The sequence below is a fragment of the Scatophagus argus genome, chromosome 9 (genome assembly GCF_020382885.2).
Source record: "Scatophagus argus isolate fScaArg1 chromosome 9, fScaArg1.pri, whole genome shotgun sequence".
In the NCBI taxonomy this organism is placed as follows: domain Eukaryota; kingdom Metazoa; phylum Chordata; class Actinopteri; family Scatophagidae; genus Scatophagus; species Scatophagus argus.
The window spans coordinates 21,141,777-21,158,729 of record NC_058501.1 but is presented as its reverse complement, the minus strand read 5'-3'; the positions used below and the strand labels follow the sequence as shown (position 1 = coordinate 21,158,729).

The window sequence follows — 16,953 nt, the reverse complement described above, 5'->3', positions numbered from 1 at the left end:
AGTAGTGGTGGATGTACTCAATAAACCTGACCTCACATCAGTCCCAAGACTTACAAGTAGAGCAGAGTCAGCTATAAGTTCATTAATGTTTACAACATGCTTCTGTTTGTATTTTGGAAACCAAAGAAGCAGCTGCAGGATCTTGAACAATGAGGGAGGAGAACATTGGACTTTAGCCTAGCCTAATAAAAAGATATAACATACCATGCATACTACCAATATCTGAATTGGGCTACTTTGATTAACCTGCTGCAGGTTTGTCATGAATGCATAGAATACAGAACAAATACTTTCATTGCAGAATCTTGCAGAATCATTACGACAGGTGTTATTGTGATCTGCACTTTGATGAGTGCTGATCCTGTGATCTCATGTGAAATCTGGCCCTTGGCATCTTTATCACAATAAGTAAAGTGTGATAGATTAGAGTCTGCATTGGCTCTGTTGGTCTTTATGTAATAAAACACTTTGTATTGTGAATCTTCACAAGTCAGACTTTGATGGTCTGATCTGATATGTTTTCTTTCCTTTCTCCTCAGAGGACTCCCACTCAGTGGATGAAATCCTGACTGTCCCGATTCAGAACGTGAGCAATGTCACATCACTGTGACTTATACAATACAGCTTTCATTCACTAAGACGCGAGTTAGAAAATCACCCAGCATTTTAAATTGTGATGCAAACCGAACTCGTGATTCTCTCACAAATGATGCCACATTCAGGTGAGCTTTCCAGCTACGTTATATAAAACTAAATCCCTTTTCCCTTTGTTCATTCACTTTGACTGCATCAGGCAACAATCACGACAGATAAGGAGAAGATTTTGAAAACACTGGGAGATTTGAAACAGGACGAGGTCAAGGGATTCAAGTGGTTCCTGCAGGACATTAACATCATGGCAGGTTTCCCACACATCCCACGCAGCCGACTGGAAGGTGGAGACATCTATGACCTGGTGGATCTGGTGTTGCAGACCTACAACCAGCAGTCTGTGGAGGTGACCAAGACGCTTTTAAAGAAAATAAACAGGAATGATCTGGTACAGATGTTGTAAGACGCCAAGACGCAAGACGCTTACCGACCTGCAGGCAGATCGGTTAGCCTGAATTTCAAATTGGAATCACTTAAAGAGACAAATGAATGGGATCATCAGTAGAGAGGCAGGCGCCCTGCAAACCTCTAAAAAGATTAAAAACTGGTCACATAAACTTTCTGTGATCTTACAGTCCTTTTTTTTTTAATTCGCTCATTGTGAAGAGTCACTAGCGTGGCTGTAGACTTCACAGCATATTTTGATGTTTTGTTGTTTTTTTTCGCTTCTTTTTCAGTATATTTTCTTATGAGCAGCTGTCACTCGTGTTATTTACTTTTCCTCCTTTGAAACACTGTGTGGATGAACATCAGTCTGCACAAGTCCAGAAAGTGGATGAACTCTTCTGTCTCACTTCACCCGACACAGCTTTCAGTCAACAGAGTGGGGCTGAAAATCATCTTCACCTTGAACTGATGAAATACGAACCAAAATTCAGAATTTTCATTGTTGGTGAAGCAGTCGCAGACTTGAGGCTGTACTCGTAATCTCTTCAGTGAGAATACTTAACTGTTTTCCTCAATAAAATAACAACACTACGATCTCTAGCACTGAGAAGCACCGAGAAAGACAAGAGGAAATTATTTAAATCTCAAACTTAAATTGGTGCTACGTGACCAGAGAAAACAGAAAAAAGGGCTGAGGGATTCACTTGTGCTCACCTCCAACAGCAAATGAGCCGAGCAGAGAGCCAGGGAACACAGAGCGAAATTAAAGATAAGATAAGAACTTTATTGATCCCGCAGGAAATTGTTGTACCAGGGTTGCAGTACCAAGAGGCAAACGAAAGTGTCAGGTAATCACACAAAATATAAAATAACAGAGTAATATAAAAATAACTGAGTACTATAAAAAAATAACAGAGTATATACATGACATAGATAATGGCGGATAAGGTGCAGATACAATCTTAAAGTGTAGATAGTGCAGGATAAATTATTATTGTCCTTTGTGGGGAAAAGGGATGAGCTGAAGAGTTTGATAGCCACAGGGAGGAAGGACTTCCTGTGGCGTTCTGTGGAGCAACTCGGTGGTCTAACATCGATTATTTGCATGTACTACTCAGATTGTGATGATGCAAAGCTGACTGAGAAGCTGCCAAGTTTCCCTTTAAGGTTCAAAGGTGTAAAGGGGGCTAAAGGGAATCATCCTTTGCTCTGAGGATGTTGGAGTTCAAGTATTCGTGTTTCGTGTGAAAATGGAAGAAATTAGTCCGAAAAACTTCACAAGAGTCCACAGAACATCTGATCTGCTAGTCAAGTGACGTTTGGATTGAGGTGTCAAGGAGAAGAGCTAAAAGACACACAAGGAGGTTCACTCCTGTGAGACTCTGAGATCTTTGATTATTATGCCTTTACATTTTTTTAGAAAAATCTTTTTATTCTGTTTTGTTAAATTGCATCTTAATTTTGTCTTGAATTTCATTTTATTATCTTAAAATCATATTTGTTGTTACGTACAGGCAGGTGTGTGTGTGTGTGTGATCCACTCTAGGAGCTTGCACCTCCTGTTGACAGAACAGGAGGTGCAAGCTCCTAGAGTGGATCCACCTGTGTAGCCAGGCTGTGCTGCTGATTGGTTCATTGAAGCTTAAAGCTGGCCAATCATCATTCAGGGTCCTCTGTATATAAAAGCCAGCACACCTGCATGCTCTCTCTCAGGATTTTTTAAATTTTTTTTGTCTGTTGGCCTGTGAGGCTTGTGTTTACTTGGCAAATTAAGGTAAAGGCATGTGGTGGGAGATTGTGGTAACTTGGTAAGTTTGGGGTACCCTACACTTTTTTGCTGCACATAGAAGTTATTTGTCTACATACGCGAGGTTTATTGGTTGGTGCCACCCACTATGTTTAATTCATTTAAGTTTCTTTTTAGATAAGAGAGGTAGGCCTTTTGTTTGTTCTTTTCTCGCAATCAGTAGTCAGAAGTCAGGCCTTGTTTTATTGCACTGTTTTTGATTATTTTGGCACAACCACACAGTTCCCATCTCTCCCCCCACATTCCTTTTGGTTTAAATGTGTGTTAAGTTTAGTTTGCTGTAAAAATAAAAAGTTTTTATTTTCTCCACCACCTTGGCTCCATTTGGTTGTTGTGTTACAGCCTCTGGTAACCCCTTGGCTCTGCCTCAATGGGGGCGTAACACCCAACATAAAGAAGGGCATGTTGGTGAATAACTGGAGCTGAATGGAGAAGATAGTATTCTCTATACTTTATCCAGGTGTTGTTATCAGGTTTTAAAAGTCTGTCCACAAAAGCGGGAGATCAGTTGATCTTTTGAGATTATCTGTGTATCTGTTGTATTTGGTACCTTGAACTGAAGTAGATGACCTTCCGCTGTCTTACATATCCTCACATCAAAGCCATGGCATTCTAGAAACGGAATAATGGTAACCATGCTAAGGTATGAAATTTTCAACTGTATATGCAATAGCTAATAACCATAGGCTACAAAGCATTATATCTGTGGAGTTTAGGATGGGCCCTGCCTGTCTGTGTGGCGCGCTGTGATTTATTGGAGAAAACACGCTGAGTCCGTGTTCCTCTTGATGATTCTTTATATAGCGGATTTGGGCTTACAAATACGTAAACGAATATGTAAACTGGCAAGATGAAATTGCGGATGAAACATGCAAATGTGCGTGCAATATGTGCAGTCGATTAAAAACTGTGGCTGCGCAGCTTCCCTCTCTCCTCCTTCCTCCGTGCAGGTGAGTGAGTGCCCTTTTATAAGCAAAAACAGTAAGATAGTCCAGCAGCCCAAAACTCACAACTGAAGTCTGTCCTCAACCGACCTCAGCCTCCTGCAGCAGACAGACCTTCGTAATCAGCCGGTCCAGGCAGGCTGGTTCGTGTTTTAATCCGCACCTGGCAAACAAATCCTCTTTGGTCCGGAAAGTTTCGTATCACTCGCCCCATTGGCCAAGAGTTCCAAGGCACCATTCTGTCCATTATAACCACAAGATCTCTTCACTCCTGTCCATCTCTGATGCTCCTGTAACTGAGGTAAGTACTCTTTTACCCATCTCTTCCTGAGTAAGTCAGACATGTATTGAACCTGTTTCCACCTCCTATGTGCATACATGTCCGTTGGTTGGAACACTCCAGGAGGTAATGAAGGCGAGGCCTTTAACAGTAGTAAGTGATTTGGTGTCAATGCTTCCAGATGTCCACCATGTTCCACTTCCTGATGTACATGTCTTAGCAAGAGCTCTGAGATGTGAAGATCCTTTGCCAGTACTACAGGATGTTTAACTTCCACAGGCAGTGGAATCTACTGAGCCAACCACCAACTCTCAGGATTCCATCTTGTAACTGTGGGCAGGGCTTACGGAGGTGACTGGATCTCTTAATGTGCTAGCTTTTCTCCAGACTGGCTAGCTCTTCAGGAAATCTCTGTCCTTGACAGAAATTAATGATAGCAAGATCAGCCCAGTCCTTCACTGTAAGACTTGGACTATGCACAGCTGTCCCTTTAAAATGATTCATCTCCTCTGCCACTGAGGATCTCTGCTTCTTCTCCACACAGGACACGAGCCAGTCTTTAATCCTCAAGAGCCATGCCACTGATTTCTTCAGGCGAGTCCAAAAGGAAAAATACTGGATCAGGTGAGTGACAGGATCTTCCTTGCATAACATTCACTGCAGCAACCCTTTTGACCTCAGGGTCTCCAGGTGAAAGATAGTTGATGTCTTCCATGTCAACAGGCCACTCACTCTCATGATGTAAAATAAAGTGAGGTCCTGACACCCATGCAGTGTTCTGAATAAATACATCCACCTTCACATCTGTAGAGGCTACATCAGCTGGATCGCTGGAAGTCCACGTATCTCCATTGAGTAGGACAGGAAGCTTTTAGGATTTGAAAGGCCTGATTAGTAACAGAAACTTTGAAATGTGAAGTCTCATTCCTGATGTATTTCAGTACAAATGAACTGTCTGTCCAAAACACAGAATCCAAAAGATCCATCTGCAGCTCTTACCTCCACAGAACATCCATGCGGCTGGCCGTGGTTTCAGCAATGAGCACCATTCTGGGGAAGGTAACAGACTTCAATGGCTTTTCCCATAATGAAAGCATTGCGTATGTCTGAGTGCTTGCTTTTCAACAGCAGCAGCCATTTCAGCCACTCCTTACATACTGACTCAGGAACAGTGTCATCCCAGCCAGCCCCTCTCCTGCATAAGTCCCTCAAAATTTCCTTTGCTGTTAAGGCCACAGGTTCAGCACTCTGAGGGGATCACAGATGGAGCTGACATTTGAGAGGATTCCTCTTCTGGTGGGTGGTCTGTCCTTCTGTACAATCCTGAACTTAAAAGAGTCTGATTTTATGCACCATTTCACACCTTTCACACATGAATCCAGCTCCATATTTAACCCTTCCATGCCTCTTGCTCTGTGATTTTCAGGGATGGTTTCTAGCACTCCAGGCCTGTTTCTCATCCACTTTGTAACAGAAAATCCAATCCACCTTTAGAGCACAGAGAGACCAGCTCATGGTAAAGTGACACTGCTTCCTCCTCTGTTGCCACTGACACAAGGCAATCATCCTCATAAAAACAATGCAATAATCTATCCACAGTTTTCTCAAATATAATGTTCATTTATCAGCTCATATACCCCTTATCATGCTAATATTTGCTTATTGAAAGTGAGAGACTGTTGGTTATGTTATAATTGTTGTTATGAGCCCCCCCCCATGTCAAAATACTGGGTTCAGATAGCAAAGAGTTTATGTTCTATGTTGGTTTAACTGTGGTCACAGTGTTTATGACTTGAGCTCAGCAACAAGATACGGCTCCTCTTCCTCAAGGATTTTGTAGAAGATGTCTTTCGCCTCACGTCCACCAGCATTCAGGGGACCACTGTAGAGCGTCCTCATCTTCTCCTGTGTGGTTGGCACAGCCCAGTTTATATCATAACTTTCTTGATTTATTACACGTTCCCTCAGGAGCTTATCCAAGATTGGTCCTATGTTGCTCACTCTCTTGATCAGCTCACACCGGTGTTCATCCACAAACTGCTCCCCTGAGGACCAAATGAAAATAAATAAACAATTAAGACCAAAAAACACCAATTCAATGTGCATACTTTGCATACCAAGCTTTTTTCTTTAGCGTAAGCTAGAAGTCCTAATTCAACGTCGTGCTTTTGGGTCCTGCTCACTGAACCTCACCCACCATAACCACATCACATAAATTAGAAACATGGTCACATCATCAGTATCCAGGAAAGTTTTAGGTTTAATTTAATTCCATGCTCCAATAATGGGAAACCATGTTTGTCATTTATGTGATGTGGTTATGGTGGGTGAGGTTCAGTGAGCAGGACCCAAAAGCACGACGTTGAATTAGGACTTCTAGCTTACGCTAAAGAAAAAAGCTTGGTACACGGAGAGGCAGTCCACACAGGCAACCAGTCAGTCCGATAAGGCCAAGGCAAAAACCACAAAACGAGCAGGAGTCCAAAAAACTGGGTAGTCAAAACACACAAGGGGCCGCTGGTACGTATGCTGCTAACGAACTGGCAATCAGACACTGGGGGAGCACAGGTATTTATACACAAGGAAGGTAACAAGACACCAGCCAAACTCATCAGGGTGGATCTAGTAATCACAGCAGGAGGACACAAAGTGTGAAGCAAAGCAATGCAACAGATGATAATATAATGTAGGATTTTAAGGTCACGTGCTAACTGAACCCAAGCAAATTCATAAGAGGTTTAATACAATACGAAAAAAACTACACATATAAACAACATGTTGAGCAATTTATTAGCAAAGTGAGGATAGTTAAGAACATACAATGTGCAAGTGTATCAGTGGCAGCAAAAGACTGAGTTCAAAATCTCTTTTTTTCCCTCTTACTTTTAGAATCAGAATCAGAATCAGAAAAGACTTTATTGCCATGTAAGTGAAGAGGTTTCACATAACTAGGAATTTGTCTTGGTGATTGGTGCATACATAGAACATAATAGTAACATATAATTGAAGAATAAAATAAAAAAAAAAATAAAAAAATAAAAAATAATAAAAATAAAATAGAATAAGGTAACACAAAATAAAATAAGTGAAATAAATACTTTACTGGAGGTAGTTCAAAGTAAGGTAGTGCAGGGTGGAGTACTTTTTTTTTTTTTTTTTACTTTTCATCATCTTACTATTTGCTTTATAACCAAATAACCAACTGACCAAATTGCTGCACAATTTTCAAAGCCGTTCAATTGTATCAGGTTGTAGCACCGTGTACACGTGGAGTTCATTGAACAAACAGATCACTGCTGAGGAAGCCTCCCTTGTGGTTAACAATAATCCAGGTGTTAGTAAATTGTTGCTGAAACTGAACGTGAAGGAATTTCATGAATTTTTCATGAACTTTTTTCTAAACACAAATCATTTGAAATGTCTTACCTGTCATATCTTTTGTCCTTTTGTAGTCATCTGAAAAAAAAGCACAGTTAAAGAAACTACAGATACAATGCTGATTTGCCTTTGCATTGAATGTTTACATACATTTTTATTCATCATTTGAAACTGACCTTTTCGAATTGTGCACATCCATACTGGCTGAACTTCTCTTTCTTTAGTGAGCCTGAGGCCGAAGTTTCTGTTTGGATTTTCAACAAACACTTCAAAGAAATTTGGGCTGTTGTGATATCTGAGCTTCAATTTCTGTTCAATTTCAAAAATAAGGCAAAGGGAAGCAAGTTAGACTTTGCGACTTGAGTGCATGTTTTCAGATGAGGTTAAGAAAATTGTGAAGGCAATGAGAAGTACTGTATCGTAATAACGGCTGGATAATTTTACCATGTTTATGTTTTTAGAAAAATTAGGAAATAAATAGCAATTTTTGCACATTGTACTCTTTCTTTAGTATTTAACTCATTTCTGAACCACAGTTTACTCCATAGATGTAAAAGCAGCAGTTCAAACCGTACTTCAGGACAAATTTCTGCACCATCCTCATCTGCTGTCAGAGTGAAACGATCACCCATCTTCAGGGACTTTTCTGGATGTGGCTTCTGGATCACTTTGTATCCGCAGGTTAACTGTTTCCGGTCCATTGCCTATGGACAAAAACATAACAAATAAACATTTGTGTATTTGTCAATTTATTTGTTATCCTGCATATTTCTATGAAGGGTATTGGTGACAGTAAGGTGTGCAATAACCTGCTGTAGACCAGGATCACATGGGATCAGGTAAATGTGGAGCGTGAGGAATGCTGTGTTGGTCTGATATATTAACACGTTACTGATTATTTTCACAGGAAAACCAGCTTTAATCAGGACCGCTCTGGGAGAAAAAACTGGTTCGGATAACTTGACGTGGGAAGCTGTGACCTCAGACACTTTTTCCACAACATCCCCACAGTCGTCTATGTGCAGGACTGCAAACTTGTCGGATATCTTAGGGTTGTCTTCTGCACAAATTACAAACACACAGAATTAGTGAAGAGAAAATGACTGCATCAGCTTTTACACAGATATACCAGAAATTTCAAAACGTTCTTTACTTTATGTTCTTCATGTTTACTTACCTGTGAAGATCCAGTGTGGCAGGTACACTTCATCTAACTTCCCAGTAGTGACTGTGATGTCCATTAGGGGACCTGCAGGCATGTATCCGAGGCTTTCCATCCTCTCCATGGGTTCCTCCCAAGAGCAGAACTGATACTTAAAGCTTATCTTTGCCTCACAGACCCAACGCAAGCCAGAGACGCTGCATTCAAAGCGTCCTGCTTCAGACTGCAGGCTAAGTCATGGAAAAGAAAGCAAGTGACACAAAAATACTGTATTAGGGGCTCAGTGGAATAAATGCAAATTCTGTATCTGCCTTCAGTTTACTGTAAGATATATTGCCACTGTACTTGTCATATTGCATTGATATAATCAGTAATAGCACAGAGAAAGATTTTACTTTTCCTTCTGTGAAAAGAAAATCCAAAATTTTCCAGTTTGCTCGGCTTTTTCCCAGTATTTAGGATGTTCTTTTTACCTGTAAGTTGGAGCCTCATCTGCACCTGTGCTGCTGACTTCAGGTTCAAGTTTAGTCCAGTCGCTCGAGTCCTGACGCAAAGGGTACAATCATTTTAGGATAAAACAGAAAAGAAAGTTATGATTGACAAACAAAGTGAACAAAGGAATGAGTTTAAGGAATTACCTTAACACTTCCACAAGCCTCAGGCTCCAAGCTTCCTGAAGGCCCTTGTGAAGACACACAGGATTTGGTTTTAATTCATGCTATGTTGATATATAAGATTATAAAGCAGCTTTTCACGTTTTTTCAGGAACAGCAGTGTGCTATGTGTCTCTGTTCTAATATCAGAGCAACAAGTAACAGTAGGTGTAACGAACACTGATGTTATAGTCCTCCTATATAGAGTGCATCTGCATGCACTGAAGTAACCAGGGTACTCAGAGAAACCAGGTTATGCAGGTAAAAGAAGAACACGTAGTCGCACATGTAGTAATCTAGTTATTGTGAAACCGCATCGATGCAGAGGATCAGTAATCAGATTGGCAATGACAAGCAAACAACATCAAAGTGTGGGAATTTGTCAAATGAACAAAAGACTTTGGTGAGACTTTGTGTTAGTTTCAAGTTAGTTTCTAAGAATTCACTGCTGCAAAATGACACCAAAATCTACTCAGTCACTAAAGCAGGCTGAATCCGACCCAGCGATGTCACTGTTGCATTGCCCCCTTCTTCTGTCATATTTCTCATTGGTGATTCAAAAATTTGAACTCTAACAGGCGTTACTAGAAATGAGCAGATGAACTCTTTATTAGACACACATGATTGTGTAAAGTGACACTTTCTTACTTATTTCACTGACCTTTGGGTCTTGGGCTGGATTCTGACAGCCTCTGCACCAGATCAGTCCTGTTCATGTCCATGAGAACCTCCTTGGTCACCTCCACAGCCTGCTGGTTCTCCACCATCAGATCCACTAGAAGGTCTGCCCTGTCTGTACTGTACAGTAGGCTCAGTGGGATTTGTGGGAGGCTCCTCTGGAAGTACGCGAACTGCAGCAACCACTTGAATTTTTCAAGCCCCTTGTGACTCAAATCACTGAGTGTTTTTAAAAGAATCTTTTTAACAGTGGCATTTTTAACAGCTTTTGCCTGCAAAATTTAAAAAGATGCAATATTTATTTTGTTGCATTTCATCAGCGTCAGTATAAAGTACAACTTCAGCAACATAAAAGCAAAATATGATTCATTTTACCCATTTAATTTAATTAATAAACTGATTACTGCCAGTCAGCTGGAGGACCACCTAGAGTTTATTTTTTTTCAACTTCTGGGATTACAGACGATAAATACAACTATTAAAAAAAACATTTGCTTTAGTTTGTATCAAAATTCATAATGTTCAAGATCAGGATGTTTTCCTGCTGCATCTACTGAATGAAAGTAAAGTCGGACTCACGCTCTCAGACGGTGCAGCTCGATGTTCACCCACAGAGGTTTTCTCTGAGCGGGGAGGAAATTTAAAATGACTCGGAAGATAATAATCTACTCACACATGGAGAGTTTAGTGGTTACTTCAACAGTCAATGAAATAAAACGAATTCAATGCAAAGTGACACATCGTAAGCAAAATGAAAATTTAAAGCTTCAATCTAAAATCTGAATTTTGTTGAGTTGATGCTTTAATTGATTATTTCATGAATGATTTATTGACCCCTGACCGCCTGTTTCTTATGTTACACATTGGCAATGACACAGTTTGCACTCAAGCAAATTTACCTTTTTTTACTTTGAATTATAAAATGTAATGACGAGACATTTATGATGATGCAGTGTGAAAGTTTTTCTCTTCTTTGTCTTACCTTGGAATCCTGAGCTGGGCATGGCCAACCTCTGAACCAGAGCAGGCAATTTCATTTCCATGAGAACCTCCCTTGTTAACCACACAGACTGCTGGCCGTAGGTTTGGACCATCAGAAACGCTACTTTCGCTCTGTCTGTCATGTAACTCGGCGGCATATCTGGAAGGTCCTTGTGAGAGACAATCGACCGCAAGAGGTCCTTGAATTTCTTGAGCTCCTCGATGCTCAAATTATTCAGGGTTTCCAAAAGCACCTCTTTAACAGCTGCTATTGTTGCTACCTGAAATAATCAATACATTGATGGTTCCTTAGCATCAGTGTTAAGTGACTTCAAAAACCTTCCAGTTACTTTTTTGAAATAAATAAATTAAATTAAATGAAAACGATAAATAAACTGGAATCATGAATTTGAGTTGTGTCTGTTCATGACACCTGTGTTGTATAAAGTCAGACACATGTGACTGTACTCACTCTCTGGATCAGTGCAGAGTGGTGTTCACCTGCAGAGCTTTCCTCTGAGGAAAAAGGCAGTCAAAGTCACTCATGAGCGACTGATCTAAAGTATGACTAGAAATTAAAAACTACAAATCTTCAAGAAATGTTGCTAATAAACTTAAATTTTGTTGCCATGGAGAAATGCTTACTTTTTCTTTGGAGTCCTGAGCTGCTGTCTGACAACTTCTGCACCAGGTCAGTCTTGTTCAACTTCTTTAAGACCTGATTTATCATCTCCACGGACTTTTGGCCGTACATCAGCACCATTATAAACATCATGTCCTGCACATCTCTTACCTTCAGCAGAAAAGAGGGGAGGTTTGGGAAGTATCTGTATAAATCAGTTTGAAATAGGAGGGCATCCCAGAACTCATGTGTTGCAGCATCTTTCAGTGTTTCCAGAAGCAGCTCTGTGACAGACGCCATCGTTTCCACCTGGTAAATTCAGAGCAAATGTTCATGGATGTGGTCAGAGCACATCAGCCATGACACACAAGGCAATTACACAACAGCTTCATGACGTTTTTATTTCAACACCTTCCTCATATGAGCATAAGACAAAACTGAATGTGGTCTCAGTTCTGAAAAAACCTCCCAATGATTTTATTTATTATTTTCAAGATGGATATGATTTAAAGTAACACTGCAACCAATGACTATTTTCATGACTGATTATTTTCTGAATTAATCAATTATTCACTGGGTCTATAAATTAATTAAATAGCCCATCATTAGTTCCTGAAGTCTGCGGTGACGTCTTCAAATGTCTTGTTTTGTCTGACCAGCAGCCCAAACCACAAAGATATTTGGTTTACAAAGATACAAAACAGACAAAAGCAGACAATCCTCATGATTTAGAAGCTGCAGCCAGAGAAAGTTGTTCTGCATTTGGCTAAAAACAAAACACTGAAACAATTCAGAGATGTGAATATGAAGATGAGGAGGCTGCAGATTTATTTTCTGCTGTGCCACTACTCACTTTCTGCTTCAGTGCAGGCCAACGTTCATCCAAAGATTGTTTCTCTGATGAGAAAGGAAATAAAAATTAATTACTGATTCAACATCAGGCTTTATATTCACACTCTGTCTCCAAGTCATCTAACATTAAGGATTCACTGAAAAACAAACAGAAAATCTGCTTAATAGAAACATCACTAAACTCAGTTTCACCTGATGAACACTGTCTCCTTTTATATTAAACTTCATTAAAGGTTTATTCACTGAAATGTAAATTGAAAGTGTGAATAAACCTGAATTTTAGTTAATGGAATAATATTTGTTATTTTGTCTTATGTTACTAGTGTTTTAGTGTCTTAATGTTTTATAGGGTACCCACCTCCCTCCTCGGTGTTCACACCAGATGCTTCAGCTGATGATCCTGCAGCTGCAACACATTTAATGACAACTTTAATAATAAACACACAGTGTGTGTCACCTCCATGTGAACTTGTCCTCCTGATGGAGGCACAGGGTTGGTGTGGATTATGTGTAATTTTGCAATAAGTTGTGATACTGTTTATCATAGTTTTTTAGAGTTGTAGATGAGAAAACTTGCACTCGCTAAATTGTTGCTTGCTATCACAATGCACCTGCATGTTTCTCATTTACGTTAATAGCATGTGTAAATAGGGTGACAATTGTGTATAAAGGGTGATAATTTGAATGTATCATCTTGGTTAAAATTATTGGTAAAAGGCACTTTATTTTATGGAGCTCAACTTTGTGTTGGCATAAGAGTAGTTTACAGTACAAAAGGGATTATGTATTTTAATTGTATTAACAAATATCAATAAATAAATTAATTAATAATTATTTTAATAATAATTGTTTTTTCTCTGTTAGCTCTTTAAAGGCGACCTCCTTGGACTACTTTTGCACTCATATAAAGACTGGCAGGAAACTTGTGCTGGCTTCAACAGCGCCCGGATCTTTTGCACAACTGCGACACATTGTTATTCCATTCACCACCTGCTATGCGCTTTGCTCTTGGAATGAAAAACCTGTCTATACACTTAACTTAATATCAAACTATTGTTATTATTGTGATTTTTTTTTTCCCTACTACTGATCCCTAAGTTTGAGTTTGCAATGAGAAAAGAAAAACATTGTATGTGATGTGGTCTGATGTATCAGCTCTGTTTGTCTGTGTGTTTTAACTGTTAATTACTGTTGTCTGTTAAAATTGAAAATTTAATAAAAAACTTAAATAACGAAAAACAACTAACTTTGAAGTTCCTACCACTCAGTTTTTGACACTGAGTTTGAGAGTTGATTCAACTTCCTCTCCTTGTCAGGTCTATTACGGTTTGATTTCCTGTGTTATTTTTTAGGATTCCCTCATTTCCTGTTTGTGTTCTTTGTTGGAGTCTTTACTTCCCATGATTGTCTGTTGTTTTCACCTGTGTCTCATTAGCCCTCCCCTCATGTGTATTTATAGACCTGCCTTTTCCAGTGTGTATTGTCAGATCATCTGCATCCTCGTAAGTAGCTTTCTGGCAATTTTTCCTCCTGCAGTTAACGTTCTTGTCTAGTATCCCCACCTCGTGTTTTATGACTTCTGCCTGTTTCTGACCAACCTTTTTGCCTAATATTTTTGTACCTTTGCCCGTGCTGACTGCCTTTTTGTGGATCGACCCTGGACTGCAATAAACCTCCCTCCACACCTATTTGCCTCTGGTCTGCTCTGTGGGTCCAAGCCAGTCTGTGTGAACCTGACACTCCTCCCTTTTCTGTCTCTGCTCAGCTTCAGCAAAAAGCTCCTGCTCCCCACCCCTAAAAAGATGCAGCTAATATTTGGTCTCACAGTATAACAGATGTTATAACCAAGTATATTTATCTTTTATCGTAGATTAATGTGACAGCTGTTGTCTTCATCTCACCTTTGGATCCTGGGCTGACCTCTGACAGCCTCTGCACCAGATCAGTCCTCTTCATGTCCATGAGAACCTCCTTCATCACCTCCACAGACTGTTGACCACACATGTCCACCATCACATCTACCATATCGCTTCCACTGTCTACCCTCTGTAGTTGTCTCCATGAGATCTGTGGACGGCTCCTCTGGAAGAGACTGAACTGTAGAAACCACTTGAAGCTTTCTTGCTCCTCGTGGCTCAAATCAGTGAGTGTTTCCAAAAGCAGATCTTTAACAGCCCTCAGGGTTGCCACCTGGACAAAACCAAATTTAAGTTCATAGGGAAAATGTTCACCGGAAAAATTAAATTCCATCATATCATGGTTGGTAGTTTCTGAATAGTTAGTTTCCTGTTTTGTTTTGTTTTGTTTGTTTTTTGTTGCAGTTTTTCTCCTCTTGTGTCTGTTAAGCAGCTCACAGATTACAGTCAGTTCATCATTTTTTGCTGTAATCTGTGAGCTGCTTTCTTTGTCCTCTGTGTTTCTTTGTTCCGTCTAATTCCTGTGTTTTACGAGACAACTGAATGTTTAAAAGTTTTTCTATGGACAACAGAAGAATAAAGTAACTCTCTTTGAACTTTTCAAAAGCTTGACTGGAGACACAAAGCCTGTGGGACTCCTAACAGCTCCTGGTCCCTGACTGACCTCATCTGAGCAGGTGTGGGGTCACATTTGACTGGACTGTTGTTTGTATGTCTCAGCAGCCTAACTTTGTATGTCCAGGTGTTTCCAGGTTAAAGCACAGAATGCTGGAGTTGTCTCTTCTCTTGTCCATGGATATTCACTCCTACACACCTGTCTACAAGAAACTGAAGGTGTGCAGGATCCTTTACAGCCAAGATGTGCTTTTCTACAAGATGACCTCAGCTACTACGAGCCACTACTGCCAAAAACTTGAATGAACCACCTGATGTAAACATGATGAGATGATGAAGTAAGTGTAGAAACAGGTGGGTGCACAGTGAAGATATTTACTTCATTTCTCATTTTCAATTTTGTTTAACTCTTTGAAAAACTTCTTAATAACACAATCACCTGACCGTAATAATACTGAACTCAATCTAATCTCAGCTGTGTGAGTTTGGTTGATCGTCATTGTGGTTGATATGATGTTAAACCTGCATCTTACTGAATAAAAGCTGGACTCTGTAAGGTCAGACAAATATGAAACTGCTCACTTTGTGGATCAGTGCAGACAGATGTTCATCCACAGGGAGTTTTTCTGAAGAGAAAGAAAGAAAGAAAGAAAGAAAGAAAGAAAATAAAAACAGGTGATTGACATCAGGTGGTATTGATTTGTAATAAAAGATTATTATACAAAAACTCAACAGAAAATTAAAACTCAGAACTCATAAAGTCAATAATTCATCTGATATTTTCCAAACTTCACATTAGTCATAAAATATATTTTGAACAGCAGATGATGTGTCTTCTTTTCTCTGCATATTTTCTCTGCATGATTATATTAATTATTGAATTATAGTTTTTTTATCCTTTCTGTCTTACTTTTGGGTCCTGAGTTGCTGTCTGACAGCCTCTGCACCAGATCAGTCCTCTTCATCTCGTTTAAAATCTCCTTGGTTTTCTCCACAGCCTTTTGGCCGTAGGTCTGAACCATTAAAAACACAATATCTTGTCGGTCTGATGTCTCCCATGGCAACATTACTGGGATGACTGAGTCCCAATGGCGGATGTGAAATTGACAGAGGACATCTTTGAAAATCTGAAGCTCCCTGTCACTGAGATCAGCCAGTGTTTCCAGAAGCAGCTCTGTGACAGACGCCATCGTTTCCACCTGGTAAATTCAGAGCAAATGTTCATGGATGTGGTCAGAGCACATCAGCCATGACACACAAGGCAATTACACAACAGCTTCATGACGTTCTCATTTTAACACCTTCCTCATATGAGCATAAGACAAAACTGAATGTGGTCTCAGTTCTGAAAAAAAAAAAAAAACTCCCAGTGATTTTATTTATTATTTTCAAGATGGATATGATTTAAAGTAACACTACAACCAGTGACTATTTTCATGTCTGATTATTTTCTGAATTAATCAAGTATTCACTGGGTCTATAAATTAATTAAATAACCCATCATTAGTTCCTGAAGTCTGCAGTGACGTCTTCAAATGTCTCGTTTTGTCTGACCAACAGCCCAAACCACAAAGATATTCGGTTTACAAAGATACAAAACAGAGAAAAGCAGACAATCCTCATGATTTAGAAGCTGCAGCCAGAGAAAGTTGTTCTTCATTTGGCTAAAAACAAAACACTGAAACAATTCAGAGATGTGAATATGAATATGAGGAGGCTGCAGATTTATTTTCTGCTGTGCCACTACTCACTTTCTGCTTCAGTGCAGGCCAACGTTCATCCAAAGATTGTTTCTCTGATGAGAAAGGAAATAAAAATTAATTACTGATTCAACATCAGGCTGTATAATCACACTCTGTCTCCAAGTCATCTGACATTAAGGATTCACTGAAAAACAAACAGAGAATCTGCTTAAACTCAGTTTCACTTGATCAACACTGTCTTCTTTTATATTAAACTTCATTAAAGGTTTAATGAAGTTTTATATAAAAGGTTTGAATTTTAGTTGATGGAATAATATTTGTTGT

General features: G+C 39.6%; 2 protein-coding genes and 2 long non-coding RNA genes across 14 annotated transcripts in view; 3 read left to right on the top strand and 1 right to left on the bottom strand.

Annotated features, from left to right (window-relative positions):
• The window catches only part of LOC124064998, a 23,551-nt gene extending 20,394 nt beyond the window's left edge, over positions 1–3,157 (top strand). For 7 of the 9 annotated variants that reach the window (XM_046399975.1, XM_046399976.1, XM_046399974.1 and 4 more), the window contains 2 exons: positions 540–586; positions 794–3,157. In XM_046399975.1, the coding sequence (XP_046255931.1) occupies positions 540–586; positions 794–1,054 (308 nt within the window). In that variant the 3' untranslated portion in view covers positions 1,055–3,157. Of the gene's footprint in view, positions 1–539; positions 588–793 lie in introns of those variants that run through there. The other 2 variants (XR_006844346.1, XR_006844348.1) reach the window with 2 other exon arrangements.
• LOC124064997 overlaps positions 1,802–16,953 on the bottom strand; it is a 27,744-nt gene continuing 12,592 nt past the window's right edge. The window contains exons 23-41 of the mRNA XM_046399973.1: positions 16,678–16,721; positions 15,837–16,125; positions 15,509–15,552; positions 14,297–14,585; positions 12,754–12,801; positions 12,397–12,440; positions 11,567–11,852; positions 11,394–11,437; positions 10,923–11,202; positions 10,520–10,563; positions 9,924–10,212; positions 9,248–9,291; positions 9,083–9,153; positions 8,625–8,839; positions 8,257–8,507; positions 8,023–8,151; positions 7,624–7,756; positions 7,496–7,525; positions 1,802–6,114 (exon numbers count right to left, since the gene is read on the bottom strand). Coding sequence (XP_046255929.1) covers positions 5,855–6,114; positions 7,496–7,525; positions 7,624–7,756; positions 8,023–8,151; positions 8,257–8,507; positions 8,625–8,839; positions 9,083–9,153; positions 9,248–9,291; positions 9,924–10,212; positions 10,520–10,563; positions 10,923–11,202; positions 11,394–11,437; positions 11,567–11,852; positions 12,397–12,440; positions 12,754–12,801; positions 14,297–14,585; positions 15,509–15,552; positions 15,837–16,125; positions 16,678–16,721 — 2,834 coding nt within the window. The 3' untranslated portion in view covers positions 1,802–5,854. The remainder of the gene's footprint in view (positions 6,115–7,495; positions 7,526–7,623; positions 7,757–8,022; positions 8,152–8,256; positions 8,508–8,624; positions 8,840–9,082; positions 9,154–9,247; positions 9,292–9,923; positions 10,213–10,519; positions 10,564–10,922; positions 11,203–11,393; positions 11,438–11,566; positions 11,853–12,396; positions 12,441–12,753; positions 12,802–14,296; positions 14,586–15,508; positions 15,553–15,836; positions 16,126–16,677; positions 16,722–16,953) is intronic.
• LOC124065008 overlaps positions 13,878–16,953 on the top strand; it is a 12,636-nt gene continuing 9,560 nt past the window's right edge. Inside the window, exon 1 of the long non-coding RNA XR_006844354.1 lies at positions 13,878–13,897. This is a non-coding gene — a long non-coding RNA (uncharacterized LOC124065008). The remainder of the gene's footprint in view (positions 13,898–16,953) is intronic.
• LOC124065006 overlaps positions 14,113–16,953 on the top strand; it is a 3,483-nt gene continuing 642 nt past the window's right edge. For 2 of the 3 annotated variants that reach the window (XR_006844350.1, XR_006844349.1), the window contains exons 1-5: positions 14,113–14,243; positions 14,325–14,538; positions 14,919–14,988; positions 15,188–15,280; positions 15,924–16,128. This is a non-coding gene — a long non-coding RNA (uncharacterized LOC124065006). The remainder of the gene's footprint in view (positions 14,244–14,324; positions 14,539–14,918; positions 14,989–15,187; positions 15,281–15,923; positions 16,129–16,953) is intronic. The other variant, XR_006844351.1, reaches the window with a different exon arrangement.